Genomic DNA, 17,669 nt, shown 5'->3' with positions numbered 1-17,669 from the left:
TAATTCTAGCAATTTATTTCCATTAACTTGTTTTACATTCATTAGCCATTATTTTCTCATAATAAATGTCTCTAAATTTTAGTTTTATGATTAAAGGCAGAAAATCTAGCTCAATCAATATTCCTTCTGGAAACATTTTATTAAACCCAGAAACAAATTAATACTTAGCTTCAGGAAGTGAAATATAAATTGTTAATTGCCTTTCCTGGTGTGATCTTGCAAAATAACTCACCTGGAGAACATTTACTGAAAGGGTAACTGATTTAAAAGGTCCAATCATCTTAGCGTGGGGTTTTAAGCTTCTAGGGATGATAAAGAGGCTTTAAAGGAAAGGCACCTGTGCAAAAAAACCATTTCTATTTGAAAGACAGCAGTAGTTTTAATTTCCAAAACACATTTGGCCTCTCTGGTTCCCCAACAGCCATCACAGGCCTGAAGTCAGTGCTTTGTTCAGGCTCTGATTGCCAAAACCCCCCGACAATGTAGAATTAAGAGATTTACCAGCCAATTCCAACATATGAATCTTATTTGGATCCTTATTTGAACAAGTTGTAAGAAAAAAATGTGATATAATCAGGGAAGTTTGAACATTGCATATGAAAATATTAAGGATTAGTTTTCTAGATGTGCTAACGATATTGTGAGGGGATATTAAAAACTGTCCTTTTAGAGACACACACTGAAATATTTACCAAGTGAATTTGCTTTGAAATACTCAAGAGGGTAATGGAAAAGAGCACAGATGAAGGCAAGATAGACTATGAGTTGATAATTGTTGAAGCAGGGGGATTTCATTATACTATTCTAATTTTATGTTATGTAAATTTTTCCATCAAAGAAAGTTGTCCACATAGAAATCAAATGAATAAAATTTGAGGCAAAACCATCACAACCTACTTTAGATCTTGCTGACTATTTTTCTTCTTCCGAGGGGGTTTCTTCTTCTTCGGTTTATTTGCGTTGGTGTTATTTTGCTTACTGTTTACCCCAAAATGGCCTGCAGAGATGTCACTCTGCAATAAGTTGACCAACAATGGGCTTGTTAGTGTGACATCCTTACTGACTGGGAAGCCTGGATTTTGACCACAGGACATCTGATTTCCATTGGGAGCTCCACTGAAAGGTGCATTGAAAGGCATCCCATGGCCTGAGAAGTGGTTTCCCGAGGCACCGTTTCCCTGCATGGCCTGCACATGGGGGGGGACCATGTTGGTTTGTGGCATGCTAACGTCAGGCATCATCTGAGACAAACTGACATCATTATTTGCCGTAGTAGCAGGATCACCATGCTGCTGAGCCATGTGTGGGCTAGGCCCTGGGGGCCGCAGGACCTGCCCCTGAATCCCCATAACCTGAGATGGACTGTTGTTCACAGGCCCTTGCTGGGGCAGCATCTGTCCTGACATCTGTCCCGTAAACTGCACCATATTTCCTTGCATGTTCGGAGTTGGTCCCCTCATTATCTGTGCTGGTCCCGGCATGACATTGGATTGGTTCTGAGAGTTAAACTGCTGCTTATTCCCCTGCATTTGATTGGTCATGATCTGCTCTATCATTGGGTTCTGTTGGAGCAAAACCTGCCCCTGAGGCCCCATCATCTGGTTATGTGATGCCATCATTTGTGGGCCCTGCTGGGAAAGCATCTGCTTGGGTGGGGTCATCCTTTGAGGTGAGGGTCCAAGATTTTGGCTCGGAGGGTTCACCATCATCTGGCCCTGTGGCATAAGCTGGGCCCTTGAAAGGATCATAGGGTTCTGAGGGTTCAAGGTTCCTTGTTGCTGGACCATCTGGCCCTGGGAGGGCACGATCTGCTGGTGCATGCCCATTAGCTGAGATGGTGGGCCCTGCTGGGGCTGGCCTTGCATGTTGCTGAGGTTCACTTGAGGAACCCCAGAACTACCAGCCTGCTGATTGTTCATGTTGCCATGAATTCCCATGAGGCTGGGCTGCATCATATTTGGTGGCCCGTGGGACACCTGGATCTGGTTTTGAGGAGGACCAGCTCCTTGACCACCTTAAAAAAAAAAAAAGGCAGAGTTTCAGGAAGAAATATTTTTATCTTATTGGTATTAAGATACTCAAGTTACATTACTTAGAAAGACATCCATCACTCATGTATCCACTGACCAACATAAATGTGATGTTGACATACTTCCTGTGAGTTTTCTAAACTACAGAGATGTGGCTGTGGGATAACTGCTTACATTCCCAATGACCACACAACAGAGAAGGAGAAACAGTTTCTATACTCCCATATGGTATCTTAAAGATTTAACATTTCAAAGATCAAGAAAGTTCACTTTCTTTCAAATTAAATAATGAGAAAGGTAGCAACTCATTGTTTTAAAATGGCTTGTAGTGGCTGGACTCGGGTGGTTCATGCCTATAATCCCAGTACATTGGGAGGCTAAGACAGGCAGATCGTTTGAGCCTGAGAGGTGGAAGTTGAAGTGAGACAAGATCATGCCACTGCACTCCAGCCTGGGTGACAGAGAAACCTTGTCTCAATAAATTAAATTAAATTTAAAAAGCACTATGGGCTAGTGAAATAACCCTGCTATAAATGAGCCAGGGAAACAAAGAATATGAATTGTCCTCTTAGGAAAACCTCAACAATGAGAAGACATTTAAAAATGCTTCTTGGAAATCTGTAGTAATAATGACTCTCAAAGGCTATATGTATGATATCTGGATACTGCACTTCAAAGAAAAAAGAACACCAAGGACAGGTTTCCTTTGCCCTGATGTGGTAAAAAGCAGTTAATCTTGATCTGGAAGCTGAGCCTCTGGTGGGAGTCAACTGACTCAATGATCCACCTGGAAGCTGCTAAAACCTCAGTGACCCCATCCTGCGCAGTCCCTGGTGGATCACGTGGCACATGTTCTAGTCTTCTCAGCGATTTCTAATTTAGATAAAAGTTGCTACCTGCCTTGCTGTAGTGTTTATTTATTGGATCTTTGGGATTTTCCTATAGCTACTTGCATCATCTCCCCATTTAACTGAATAACTTTGTAGTTAATTTTATCCCTTTTATTTTTCACTTTTTGTTTTGTTTTTGGAGACAGAATCTTGCTCTGGTACAATCTTGGCTCACTGCAACTTCCACCTCTTGGGTTCAAGTGATTTTCATGCCTCAGCCTCCCCAGTAGCTTGGGCTACAGGTGCACAAGAGCACTCCAGCTAATATTTGTATTTTTAGTAGAGGCAGGGTTTCACCATGTTGACCAGCCTGGCCAACATGGTGAAACACAAAACAAAAAAGTTTTTTTTTTTTTTTTTTTAAACTTTGGTTTTTTTTTTTTTTTTTTTGAGATGGAGTCCTGCTGTGTCACCCAGGCTGGAGTCAGTGGTACGATCTCTGCTCACTGCAACCTCTGCCTCCCAGGTTCAAGTGATTCTCCCACTTCAGCCTCTCGAGTAGCTCAGATTACAAGCAAGTGCCACCACGTCTGGCTAATTTTTATATTTTTAGTAGAGATGGGGTGTTTCACCACGTTGGCCAGGCTGGTCTCGAACTTGTGACCTCAAGTGATCCCTCTGCCTTGGCTTCTCAAAGTGTTGGGATTACGGGCGTAAGCCACTGTGCCTGGCCTGTTTGTAAAACTTTCTATAAAAAAACATGAATTCACATAACTCAGGAATGCAGTTTCATATTAGCAGATAGGGCAATTCAAACAGTTTGCTCTACCCTCCTCTCACCCCGCCAGAAATAGTGTGAATTTTTTTTTGTGAAGTCAGATTTTTTTCTCATTCCTTAGTGCTTTCTGATTAAAGTTCGAGTCACATTATTAAATTAACTCCAGTGGGGATGGGAATTCAGAATCTCAGTCCAAACTGCTTCAGTGTGAAAGGGTAAGAGGATTAGTCACATGCTCCCTCAGCAACCAGAAACATGAAGTTTGAGCTTATACATTACTGCTTTGCAAATACTTTTTAGCCATTTCCCTGTATCTAATTTCTTCTCCAGAATTTCTTCTTTTTTACAATACACTGCTGGTATTAAATCTGAACTGATGAAGTCTGAAAAATATCACACTGTAAACCAGAATTCAGACACTCAGCATAAACAAAGCTTAACATGTACCACATAGAGCTTTAAAAAGTTGCCATTGTCCAAACATGCCTCCATGCCTTTTTATCTATAGTTTTCATTTGCCAGAAATTCCTTTTTCCCTTTTACTACCTGAGCAAGCTCTAACTCAGGGGTCAGCAAACTATGGCCCACTACTGGTTTGTAAATAAACAAGTGTTTGGAATGCTGCCAACCTTGTTTATTTATGTACTGTTTATGGCCACTTTTTGTGCTACCATCACAGAGTTGATTAGCTCCAAAAAGAGACTATATAACCTGAAAAGCCAAGAATATTTACTATCTGGGCCTTCAGAGAAAAAAAAAAAAAACCTGCTGATTCCTGCTCTAACTCAAGTTCCATCTCCTTCTCTTAGATGTTTCTGGGTTCCTGTGACATTTTACCTACTTTTGACATATTGACAAATGTTATTGCCCTAAAAGAATAATTATTTATGGGCTTGAACTTAAGGGGGGAGATCAAGACTTACTATTTATCTGCATACTTCTGTTGTCTATCAAGTCTACTACACAATGCTCAATAAATGCTGGTTGAACAAATCACAGAAAACAAACCTGCATGCTGGACATTTTGATTTGCTTGCAGCTGAGGGGCTCCTGAATTCCCAGGGGTGGTTGCTGTGGTCGAAGGCACCTGACCTTGCATAAAGTTCGGATTGGCCTGTCCTGGTGAGAAGCCAGGTGGGAGGCGTTTAGGTATTCCTTAATAGAAAACAATGAGTAAGGCAGTTACCTAGCAAATTTATACTCTTGCTTAGATATGGAATGAATAAGGAAGGATGAGCTGCATGAAGTCTCCACTGGCTTAGCACTCTCTGTCACACTGGTAGGATCTTTAATAATAAGGTTGGGAAAGATGGTTAAAAAAATCAACACAATCTCTTATATGAGCATTGTCAAAATGAAAAATAAATACTAAAAAATTTACACTTAGAACATGCCAAGGAAAAGATGGCAATCTGCTCCCTAAATGTGATGAGGCCACACCACAGCAAGGTTTGAGGGCTCACTTTTCTGTGTAATTGTTAACAACGGACCCCAAAACTTTACATACTTTAACACAGGCATCAAAGGAATATACTAAATTCTCTCATTTCAAACAAATTGATAGTATAAAATAGTATAAAAGAAAGAACTGGGTCCTGATATTAAGGATAGATTGGTGATTTTTTTTTCCTCTGAGGGAAATTGGTGACAAGAGTCTCCTTTGCAGAAAATTTCCCCTCAATATTGCGCTTGTCTCTTTGGAAGAGACAGGAGATTAGAAACAGTTCATGGGAGCTTCAAAGTGATGCTATATTAAATCATTATGCTTTCCGCTCATAAGGTTTGCTGTGATTCTGACAGCTTTGGTACCAAAAACTATGCCCTACTGGAATCTTTCTCAGGTATCAATTCCTTTTTGAAAGGGCTAATTTTAGAAAACAAATTTGTAATAAGGAGAATCTCAGAACCCACTTATCATTTACAACACAGGCCTTGATGTGGCCAGATCACCTAGGTGAGCATATCATCTGCTCTATGAAAGCATCAAGACCTAAACTCACTTAAAAATTTATTATATTCATCCATTTATTTATTTATTTATTTATTTAATTTTTTTTGAGACGGAATCTTCCTCTGTTGGCCAGGCTGGTCTTGAACTCCTGACCTCAGGTGATCCGCCTGCCTCAGCCTCCCAAAGTGCTGGGATTACAGGCATGAGCCACCGTGCCTGGCCCATTTATTTTTTTAAGGGCCAAATTTTCAATGCCCTGAAAAACTCTTTGTAGACAAATACGCATTTGTCCTTTCTTTAACAGTGACAAGTCCCATTTGCATGCTCCCACTGTAATTAAATCAGTAATCACATTTGCAGGAGGGACTACCCAGCTTCCACTGATCCAGGGCTAGATACCCAGAACAGTGAAATTTGGAGCTGAAACACTCTTGCAGTTTCTAAGAACTTCTTAGGATTCAAATATTAGAGCCTGCATGTCAGCGAAATTAATTACAAGAGAGTGAAAGACTGATGAGCAACTTAACTTCACCGGAAACCATGGGAACATGCCTTTGCTATGTTATACTAAAGATGCAAGGGTTTTTTTCTGGGTAGGCAATGGGTGTCTTTTGGTGGGGGGTATGTTTATCAGATGACAGTATTACTGATACTATCTATACCTTACTGAAAAGCTCCAAGCACATTCATGTGCACTAGATCAATGATTAATAAGAATAAATAATAAACATGGAGATGGATAAGTTTTACTGTAATCGTTTTACCTCTCACACATTAAGTTCCATTGCTTTTTCTTCATACAAGAGGCACCTTACAAAATAAATAAATAAATCTCCTTTAGGTATAACTGGTGGAATTCCCTCTCTAAGGAGCAGGCATTGGCATTATAAAACTATAAAAGTCAATGATTTCTGAACTTATTCCCCTTTAATACTTTAATCAAAACTTAACAAGTATCATGCTTACTATTTTGTTAACTAGGATTATCAAAATTGATAACTAGAAGGGCCTTTTCTTCAATGAGACCCTGTTCTTTTCATTTTTGCTCTATTGCATAATCTTAATTTTTCAACAACTGAGAAGTTTAAAATTGTTAACAAAATGCATTTTTCTTCTGGACATTTTAATTTACTATTACAAGATCAAGCAAAAATAATTTGAAAAACAAAATGAACATTTCTATATTGAATTTTACCTGCATTTTAGTCCAGAGAGCTAGCTTAAATTTATCCAATAAGATGCTGCATAATGTATCAAGTTAACTAAGTCATATCAAGTGTCACCACCATATCCACAAAACCAAATAATTACATCCTTATTTCACTCCCTCCATTAACTCTAAAAACTGAAGTTCTGCTAAGATCTACCTCCAGTAAATTTACCAACACAAATAGCTACAGTGTTCCTCACCTCCTAGGCCTGGATGTAAACTCTGTGGCCCCTGGTTTGGTGGTTGCTGTTGCATCACCATGAAGTTAGGTGGCACATTTCCCTGTTGAACCATAGGATTCCGACCCGGAGAGCTGACAGGTTGCTGAAATCCCTGGGGAAGCGGGTTATTTTGAGATGGCCTTGGTCCCATCTGCTGCTGAGTTTGGTTAACCGTTGGGGAGGATGCAGGGGATCCCTGCTGGAAGGAGGAGGGTGAGGAGGCAGGAGACTTGTTGGTGAGGTGGGGCTGCTGCAGGGGAGTTGGGACCCTAGAGGGCCCTCCCTGCAAACTCTTCATCTGAGGAGCTGTGAACTGGCCTGGATTGCTCATCTGAGGAAAGTTTGTGTGGGCTTGTGAGGCTTGCTGGCTGCCAAAGGGATATGGAGGGGGAGGGTGGGAAGGCGTCTGTACCGTGGCTAAGGATGGTCTTGCCTGGAGTTGCTGTTGCATTGGGCCAGGCAAGGGAGTCTTCTTCCACCCTTGGTTTGCAGTCATTGTGCCCAGAGAACTCTGGGCTGGAGGAGGTTGAAGGGCTCCAGAAGGCAGCTGGTTCCAGCCTGGAGGAACAGGCACCTGAGTTGGGGCAGTAAACTGGGGTCGCATTCCCTGTGGCTGTTGCTGCTGATGTTGCTGTGGGGGTCTTGCCTGCAACTGTTGCTGTTGCTGTTGCTGTTGCTGTTGCTGTTGCTGCTGCTGCTGCTGCTGCTGCTGCTGCTGCTGCTGTTGCTGCTGCTGCTGCTGCAGCTGGGGAAAATTAGCTGGGTTCATTTGTCTGTTCACAGAGACAGGCTGCATTGGGTGGTGTGGGGGAGCTAAAGATCCTGAGGGATGACTTTGCTGCTGTATATGGAGCCCAGGGAGGAGTGGATCCATTGCATCTGTTTAAAGATAGTCAACAAAGCAATAATTAACCTATCGCAATCTAGATCCTAGAGCAGTGACCTTTGCAATTCTGGATATATAGAGTAATATCTGCTGGTACTATTCAATAAAATAAATGGTTGTGAATACCTTCTATGTGTGAAGCAGCATACCAAGATGATAGATGAATCCTGCCTTAAAAAGAGCTTGGTCAGTAGTGGACATAAGAGCGAAACGTAGAACATGGAGAGCAGTATTTACCAAATCGTATTCTGGAGAACTATGTTAATTAGTGTTACAAGAAAACAAAACAATTAGGTTTGGGAAACACTGAATCTAACAACCCTAGATGGATTTCTTCATTGCAGGACTTTCTGTGCCTCCAACATGTTAACTTGTGAATCTCCAGGAGGGAGGGTAAAGTATGATGCATTTACCAAATTTACTTGACTACAGAATTCTATGTAATGAGCATCTTTCAGGACTAAGCAGGCCAAGGCACACTTTTAGGAATGTTGGGGTATAACTGATAAGAAAACAGTAAGAAATTCTGAAAAGAAAATGACATTTGGCTTGAAGAAACCAGGTCAGATTTTGTAAAGGTGACACTTTGAGTTCAGAAATTAGAAATTCAGCATCACAGATAAATGAATTTTGTAATGATCTGTGCAGGAAGTTTCAGACTCTTCAATCCTCAAAGATTGGAAGTCATTACCTGACTGAGAAGCAGGGCGAGGAGTCCTGGGCTGCAGCTCTGGATTGGGGCCTGGTGCCATCATGGAAGATGACACATTTCCACCCGGGGGTATCATAACAGTGGCAGGGTTGTTCATCCTTATTATTCCTAGAAAGAAAATCCCTAGAATAGAGTACTGGTATTGGCACGATTTTTGTTTTTTAGTGAACTATTTCAAGAATACGAAAAGATAAGGAAATTTTTTTTTTTTTTTTTTTTGACAGGGTCTCACTCTGCTGCCCAGTCTGCCAAGCGACACAATCACAGCTCACTGCCACCTCAACTTCCTAGGCCCAAGTGATCCTTCTGAGTCAGCCTCCCAAGTAGATGGAACCACAGGCATGTGCTACTGGGACCACAGGCACACACCGCTGTGCCCAGCTAATCAACTCTATATTTTATAGAGATGGGGTCGCTTTGTTGCCTAGGCTGGTCTTGAATTCCTGGGCTCAAGTGATCCTCCGGCCCAGTCCTCCCAAAGTGCTGGGATTACAGGCGTGATCTACCACACCTGGCCTGGAAATTTCTACACCCATCATCTACCTTTTTTAAATCTAAAAAATTTGCTCTTATCTCTTTCAGATATATATGTAGATACAGCAGAAGCCCTCTACTCTTTCCATTCTACTTTCTCCCTCCTATTGCAATTGGGGTTAACAGTTCCATGCATGTTTATTAACCTTTTCTGTATCTGTAGGTAAACAGCATTTTTTATATGCTTTTAATCTTTGTATAAATGGTACTTTACTACAGGCATTCTTCGTCAGCTTCCTTTTTCACTTAACGTTATTTTTTGAGATTATGTCTGTTGGCTGTTATAAGGGCTCCACTGTATAGAACCATATATCCACCTTTCTGCTGATGAATACTAAGGTTTTATTTTTCTCTTATTCTTATAATTTTGCAATGTTGTGTATTTGTCATGAATTCTTGTGGATATGTAATAGTATCTTTAGACTATATCTTAGAATTGCTAGGTTTTAAAGTCTAAGCATCTTTAATTTTACTAGATATTGGTAAACTGCTCTAAAAAGTGGTTATACCAATTTATACTCAAACTAGCAGTTTAAGAACTCCTCTTTCTCCACATCTGAAAATTTCTGATACTGTTAGACTTTCCAGAATAATCATCTATGCTCATAAATGAGAACAGGCCAGGCATGGTAGCTCATGCCTGTAATCCCAGAGCTTTTGGAGGCCAAAGTGGGAGGACTTCTTGAGGCCAGGAGTTTGAGACCAGCCTGGGCAACATAGCAAGACCTCATCTCTACAAAAAATAAAAAAATCAGCCAGTGTGGTGGCAAGCGCCCGGATTACTAGCTATTTAGGAAGCTGAGGCAAGAGGATTGCTTGAGCCCAGGAGGTTGAGGCTGCAGTGAGCTATGATCATGCCACTCCTCTCCAGCCTGGGCAACAGGGCAAGAGCTTGTCTTTAAGAAAAAAAAGTGACAACTGCCTACAGAATTCTCATGAAGCCTCTTGCAGCACTAAGTAGGCCAAAGCACACTTTTAGGAATGCTGGGGTATGAATAATAGAACAATGAAAAATTCTAAATAGAAAATGACATTTAGCTTGAAGGGCAGATTTTGTGGCAACTTTGATTTTTGGCATCAAGATGAAAATAACCTCAGAATAAGTTGGAAAGCATCTTTCTTCTTTTTCTATGCTTTGGAAGAGTGTGTGCATCTGTTCTTTAAATGTCTCATTAAAACTTTCTTGTAAAACCATCTGGACTTATAGATTATACTAATTGATTTAGTGGGAAACATTTTTAATTCAATTTCTTAAATGGTTATAGACTTTTCAAGTTTTCAATATCTTAAGTCAATTTTTATTAAATTTTAATTTTGCCAACACTTAAAAATTTATTAGCATAAAGTTAATTATGAAACTCCTATCTCTACTAAAAATACAAAAATTTGCTGGGCATGGTTTCGGGTACCTGTAATCCCAGCTACTCAGGAGGTGGAGGCAGGAGAATTGCTTGAACCTGGGAGGCAGGGGTTGCAGTGAGCCACTCCAGCCTGGGTGACAGAACAAGACTCCTTCTCAAAAAAAAAAGAAAAAAGAAAAAAGGCCGGGCATGGTGGCTCATGCCTGTAATCCCAGCACTCTGGGAGGCTGAGGCGGGCAGATCGCCTGGGGTCAGGAGTTCGAGACCAGATTGATCAACATGGAGAAACCCTGTGTCTACTAAAAATACAAAATTAGCCAGGCATGGGGATGCATGCCTGTAATCCCAGCTACTTGGGAGGCTGAGGCAGGAGAATTGCATGAACCCAGGAGGCAGAGGTTGTGGTAAGCCAAGATTGCGCCACTGTACTCCAGCTTGGGGAGCAATAGCAAAACTCTGTCTCAAAAAAACAAACAAAAAAATTTTTTTTTCTTTTTTTTTAATGCAGTACTGGGTCAAAAAAAAATTTTTTTTTTTTTTTTAAAGAAACATCTTTTGGTTTTGTTGCTCTGTTGTTTTTTTGATTCATATTTTAGTTATCTCTGCTCTTATCTTTATTATTTCCCTCCTATTTCCCTGCTGTTCTTTTTCTCAATTTTTAAGTCAGGCACTTAGCTTGTTAATTTTCAGCTGGTATTCCTTCTTCATTAATGTAAATTTCTGAAAGCTTGAAATTTCTTCCAAGTGTTGTATTGGCCACATCTCACAAATTTTAGTATATATTATTCTCATAACTCCATTCTAAATATTGTCTAATTTCCATCAGGATTGCTTTTTAAAAATTACTGAGTATTTATAATGCATTTTTACATTTCCAAAACTATGGGATATTTTGGTTAGGCTTTTTTTTTTTTGCCACTGACTTGACCTAAAAGCACTGAGGTCAGAGAACAGAATCTGTGTGATATTAATATTTGGTATTTTCTAAAACTGGCTCTTGGAATAATCCCTGGTCAATTTGTATAAATTTTCCATTTATGCTCAGAAATGTTAAGAATTCCTGAATTATGACTTCTAAATATGTCAATTATATAAAAACTATTTTTGTTTATTCAAGCTTCCCTTTATCCTCACTAATTTTTTACACTTAGCCCATCAATTACTCAGAGGTCTGTTAAATCTCCCCCCTAAGGTTTGCTATCTACAAGCAATTCTTTTTTTTTTTTTTTTTTTTTTTTTTTTTAAAAAATTTTTTTTTTTTTTTTTTTTGACAGGGTCTCACTCTGCTGCCCAGTCTGCCAAGCGACACAATCACAGCTCACTGCCACCTCAACTTCCTAGGCCCAAGTGATCCTTCTGAGTCAGCCTCCCAAGTAGATGGAACCACAGGCATGTGCTACTGGGACCACAGGCACACACCGCTGTGCCCAGCTAATCAACTCTATATTTTATAGAGATGGGGTCGCTTTGTTGCCTAGGCTGGTCTTGAATTCCTGGGCTCAAGTGATCCTCCGGCCCAGTCCTCCCAAAGTGCTGGGATTACAGGCGTGATCTACCACACCTGGCCTGGAAATTTCTACACCCATCATCTACCTTTTTTAAATCTAAAAAATTTGCTCTTATCTCTTTCAGATATATATGTAGATACAGCAGAAGCCCTCTACTCTTTCCATTCTACTTTCTCCCTCCTATTGCAATTGGGGTTAACAGTTCCATGCATGTTTATTAACCTTTTCTGTATCTGTAGGTAAACAGCATTTTTTATATGCTTTTAATCTTTGTATAAATGGTACTTTACTACAGGCATTCTTCGTCAGCTTCCTTTTTCACTTAACGTTATTTTTTGAGATTATGTCTGTTGGCTGTTATAAGGGCTCCACTGTATAGAACCATATATCCACCTTTCTGCTGATGAATACTAAGGTTTTATTTTTCTCTTATTCTTATAATTTTGCAATGTTGTGTATTTGTCATGAATTCTTGTGGATATGTAATAGTATCTTTAGACTATATCTTAGAATTGCTAGGTTTTAAAGTCTAAGCATCTTTAATTTTACTAGATATTGGTAAACTGCTCTAAAAAGTGGTTATACCAATTTATACTCAAACTAGCAGTTTAAGAACTCCTCTTTCTCCACATCTGAAAATTTCTGATACTGTTAGACTTTCCAGAATAATCATCTATGCTCATAAATGAGAACAGGCCAGGCATGGTAGCTCATGCCTGTAATCCCAGAGCTTTTGGAGGCCAAAGTGGGAGGACTNACGGGGTTTCACCATGTTGACCAGGATGGTCTTGATCTCTTGACCTCGTGATCCACCCGCCTCGGCCTCCCAAAGTGCTGGGATTACAGGCGTGAGCCACCGCGCCCGGCTACAAGTAATTCTTAAAAGGTCTCGAGGCTAGGTTGTTAAGTAAGTAAGAGTTTACCAACTTCCTGGTGAATTTCTCCTTTTACATCATATAGTGGCCCTATTTACTTTCAGTGATGTTTTTTATTTTAATGTCTTGTTTTATCTGATAAAAATATGATTATACCTCTTTTTCTTGGTGAAAAGTCACCTTGTTAATGTTTTATTTTTCTAACTTTGAACCTTCTGAGTCCTTATATTTTATGTGTTTCCTGTAACTGTACATAGGTAAACCTGAGAATACTATTCTAATTAATCATTTCCTTTTTATCAGTGTTCATAATCCATTTACCTTTATTAACTACAAGTATATTTTGATTTATTCTGTCATTTTATGATTTCTATTTACCCTCCTTTTTTATCCTGTTTTCCTATTTTTCCTGATTTTTACTGGATTAATTTTTTTCATCATGGTCTTCCTCTTTAATCTTCCACTACTAGTTTAGAAGTTATATATTCTATTCAGGTTATTTTACTGGTATCTTTAAAATGTCAACAGACATACTTGACTGACTTAAAAGTTTAAAGACAATATATGATCATTATTATTACTAAATAAGTCAATGCTTATTTACATTTACCCCATGCTTATCAATTATTTAGCTCACCATTCTTTCTTAGATCTTATTTCTTCCATCTTAGGTTCAATTTTCTTCTTCCTGAAGTACATTCTTGAGCAGTTCAATTAGCAAAGATCTGTTAATGGTAAATTCTCTTATTCTCTTTGAAAAGCTCTTTATTATTATTTTTTTAAAGCTCTTTATTTCATACTACTCTTGATAGCATAGCTATGTTTAAAATTCTAGGCCATCAATTATTTTCTTAGCACTTTGAAAAAATTATTCCAATGCTTCCTGTCCCAATGCTGCTGTTGGGAAATCAAGAAAAGCTGATAGTCTTTCCTTTGTAAATAATAGGTCTTTTCTTTTGGGTTGCTTTTAACATTCTGTTTTTCAGTGTTCTGTAGTTTCACGATATTGTGTCTAGATGTAGATTTATTTTTATTTTGTAGTGCTCAGGATTACTGGGCTTCTGAATCTGAGGACTTATGTCTTTTATCTGTTCTGAAAAATTTTAGCCATTCTCTCTTTGACTGTCATCCCTCAATTTCTTTATCTTCTTCAGAAACTCTTTTCAAACATACGTTAAACTGTCTCATTTTATCCTTCGTGGTTCTTGACTTCTTTCATATTTCCATCTCTTCATTTTTCTCTGCTGCATTCTGAGTGATTTCTTCAAATTCACCTTTCAATCCAGCTATTTCTAATTTGCTAAGTTACTCACTTCAATGATTTTTAAATTTCTATAAGTTCTGTTCCCCCATCTCTCCTATGTTTTAATAATGTCTTGTTTTCTTATGATTCTCCTGTTAATACTCTGATATTCCTATTATCTAAAATTCTGGAGGGAGGGAATCTAATCCTAAATTGTATAAATTTGGAATCTAAGCTTATTTATATCAGGCTTTAAGTAGAAGTCTGCAATGATCTGGGTTGAGAATATGTCCCTCCACAGCTCCAACAGTTATCACCAGTCTAGACCCACCTAATGTTAATAACTTAGCCTGGCTGTTCATGGGTATTCACCAACATATTAAATGTCCAAAATGCAAGAGGGTAGAGAAGACAATTCCATAACACCCATTCTCCCCGCTCACATCTAGAGCCCCAGCGAACACAAATTTCCCATTAGTTTCTCTATGCCAGAGGGTGACATTTTCCTATCTTTCACGGAAAATTCTGGCTTCATTAGGAATTTTGAATTCTAACTTGCTTCTTCATGTGGACCCAAAGCTTCATCTTTTATCCTTTCCTGGCTATTAAAGCCCAAATGCCTTGGACCCCACTGGATCTCATTTGTTTACTGCCATTTAAATATTCACCTTTGACAGTTTTTTTTCCCTCCCTAGGGAGTTCCTCTACTTTCTCTCCCCACCTCTCTGCTTTATTCCAAGCCCAGGTACATATTAAATGTTATAGGCCGGGAGTGGTGGCTCACACCTGTAATCCCAGCACTTTGGGAGGCCAAGGCAGGTGGATCACTTGAGGTCAGGAGTTCGAGACCAGCCTCGCCAACATGGTGAAACCCTGTCTGTACTAAAAATAAAAAAATTAGCCAAGCATGGTGGCGCACACCTGTAACCCCAACTACTTGGGAGGCTGAGGCAGAGAATTGCTTGAACCCCGGAGGCGGAGATTGCAATGAGCCGAGATCGTGCCAGTTGCACTCCAGCCTAGGCAACAGAGTGAGACTGCATCTCAAAAAAAAAAAAAAAAAAAAGTTATATTTTAAGGTGTTTTGCAGTTGGAGAGGACAGTTAGCCTAATGTTTATCTGTTGTAACTGGATTTGTTTCTGAGGAATCCCACCTGATTTTTTAAAGATAGTAGTTAGACAGTTAAGAAAGCTCTCATGAGGGCCAGGTGGGGTGGCTCACACCTGTAATTCCAGCACTTTGTAAGGCCCAGGCAGGTGGATCACCTGAGGCCAGAAGTTTAAGATCAGCCTGGCCAACATGGTAAAACCCCATGTCTACTAAAAATAACAAAAATTAGCTGATTAGCCGAGCGTGGTGGCGCCCATCTATAATCTCAGCTACTTGGGAGGCTGAGATGAGAGGACTGCTTGAACCCAGGAGGTCGAGACTGCAGTGAGCCGAGATCACTGCACTCCAGCCTGGGTAACAGAGTGAGACTCCCTCTCAAAAAAAAAAAAGCAAAACAAAACAAAACAAAATGCTCTCATTAGGTAAGAAACAGGCTTTCTTGGTCCATAATGAGCTTCCTAATCCCAAAAGTTTTCAAATATATGCTGAGACTACATGTTCAATATTGACACTATAACATGAATTCCAGTACTAGGTGGGAATCTGGACAAGATCCAAGGTTCCCACCTAGGGGAAATTTGGTCCCCTAAGGGACATTTGGTAATGTTTGGAGACATTTCTAGGTGGCACAACTGCAGGGAAGGAATAGTGGTACTACTGGCATCTGGTGGGTAGAAGCCAGGGATGCTACTAAACATCCCACAATGCACAAGACAGCCTCCCACAGCAAAAAGTTATTGGCCACAAACATCAATAAAGTTGAAGTTGAGAAACTTGTATTAAATTACTATGGTATCCCCACAAATCATGGAATTCTATAAGGCTATGAAAAAAATAGCCCACGGATTTAGTTTTAGTTGCAAAAGACTCTTGCTTATTAGCTAACTTTCTATTGCCAATGGTAAGAGAAGAAAGTAGTACTAAGAATAATTGAAAAACCGGCTGGGCGTGGTGGCTAGTAATCCTAGCACTTTGGGAGGCTGAGGTGGGTGGATCACCTGAGGTCAAGAATTCAAGACCAGCCTGGCCATCATGGTGAAACCCCATCTTAAAAAAAAGAAAAAACAAGTATTCTAGATATACAATTCTGAAGTTACGTATTGTTTTAGAGGGGATTGAGGTCTCTTTCCCTAGGAGAATTTAGCTGTTTAGTTTAACCTAATATTAAATTTTGTTTGCATCCTTCAAATCTCAATAGACAACAGAGAAAAGCAATCTTAAAATATGCTTGGCAGTAAAGAAAGATATCTTAGGGGTTAAAATGTTACTGTTACTATAGGTCATTACTAATTGATTATTCCTGAAACTTTATACATTATCACAATCCAAGTCTTTCATTAAATGCCAATCTAACCTAATTTCAACCTAAAACTTTTCAGTTTCCTAGGTTGATAATCAACTATAGCACTATAATTGGCCAGGTACTGTGGCTCAATTCACACCTGTAACCCCAGCACTTTGGGAGGCTGAGGTGGGCAGATCACTTGAGCCCAGGAATTCAACCAGCCTGAGCAACATGGCAAAACCCTGTCGCTACAAAAATAAAAATAAAAAATAAGCCGGTTGTGGTAGCACGCGCCTGTAGTCCCAGCTACTGGAGGGCTGAGACAGGAGGGTCACTTGACCCTGTCTCCAAAAAAAAAAAAAAGCACACACTATAATTTACATGCACTTATTAGAGATACTTAGTAAACATGCTTGCTATTTGCCAGATACTAGCCTAAGAGAGCTTGCAATTAGGGTACTAACAATTAATGGACTCCAATTTAATGGAGTCTTAACATTTAAAGCCTAGAAGGGATCTTTAGCATTGTTTCCAGAACATAAAGATGTTTATAGGCAACCAGGGTCAGTAAATATGAAGTCCTTTGGCCAAGAGTTGAGACTAGAACCCAGATTTCCTGGTGCTCATCCCAGCTTTATTCATTCTTTCATTAACTATAGGTAACTTGGCTAGGCTTTTCCCACTCTGCTTCTGGCCCATGTCCTTCCAGTAGTGGCAACAGTGTCAATCTATAATTTCTAATAAAGCTACCTTAACACCAAGTGCCCAGACTTCTGTGGGGAACTACATCTATGTACACAATACAGGCTGGGTATTTTACATCTATTATATGGTATTCCACAACAGCCCAACAGCACAGGTCCTGGCATTTACACATTCCTAAGTCCTAACAAGAACTTAGGAAATGTTTGCTGCACTGTTCAGGGCTCTTCTACTTTCAAGCATGAGCTCAAAAGACGGTAGGTATTATTATTTCATTTTATACATGAAGAAGGTATCGCTTGGGAAAGTACAGTAACTAGCTTGAGGTAACCAGTAAATGGTAGTAACCAGAATAAAAACCTGGTTCCAATTTTGTGATTAACTCATTAGTTGCAGTTCAGAATAGCTTTTTTTTTTTTTTTTTTTTTTTTT

The 17,669-nt window shown here is 39.6% G+C and overlaps 1 protein-coding gene across 9 annotated transcripts in view; it reads right to left on the bottom strand.

The window, feature by feature from the left end:
• The window catches only part of NCOA6 (nuclear receptor coactivator 6), a 113,732-nt gene that overhangs the window by 37,307 nt on the left and 58,756 nt on the right, over nucleotides 1-17,669 (bottom strand). For 8 of the 9 annotated variants that reach the window (XM_037733075.1, XM_037733073.1, XM_017513676.2 and 5 more), the window contains 4 exons: nucleotides 8,598-8,726; nucleotides 7,000-7,899; nucleotides 4,647-4,793; nucleotides 898-2,014 (listed from right to left, as the gene is read on the bottom strand). In XM_037733075.1, the coding sequence (XP_037589003.1) occupies nucleotides 898-2,014; nucleotides 4,647-4,793; nucleotides 7,000-7,899; nucleotides 8,598-8,726 (2,293 nt within the window). The remainder of the gene's footprint in view (nucleotides 1-897; nucleotides 2,015-4,646; nucleotides 4,794-6,999; nucleotides 7,900-8,597; nucleotides 8,727-17,669) is intronic. The other variant, XM_037733070.1, reaches the window with a different exon arrangement.

The sequence above is a fragment of the Cebus imitator genome, unplaced genomic scaffold (genome assembly GCF_001604975.1).
Source record: "Cebus imitator isolate Cc_AM_T3 unplaced genomic scaffold, Cebus_imitator-1.0 Scaffold18, whole genome shotgun sequence".
NCBI lineage: Eukaryota > Metazoa > Chordata > Mammalia > Primates > Cebidae > Cebus > Cebus imitator.
The sequence above is the reverse complement of the archived record's forward strand: the minus strand, read 5'-3'. Positions and strand labels throughout refer to the sequence as shown.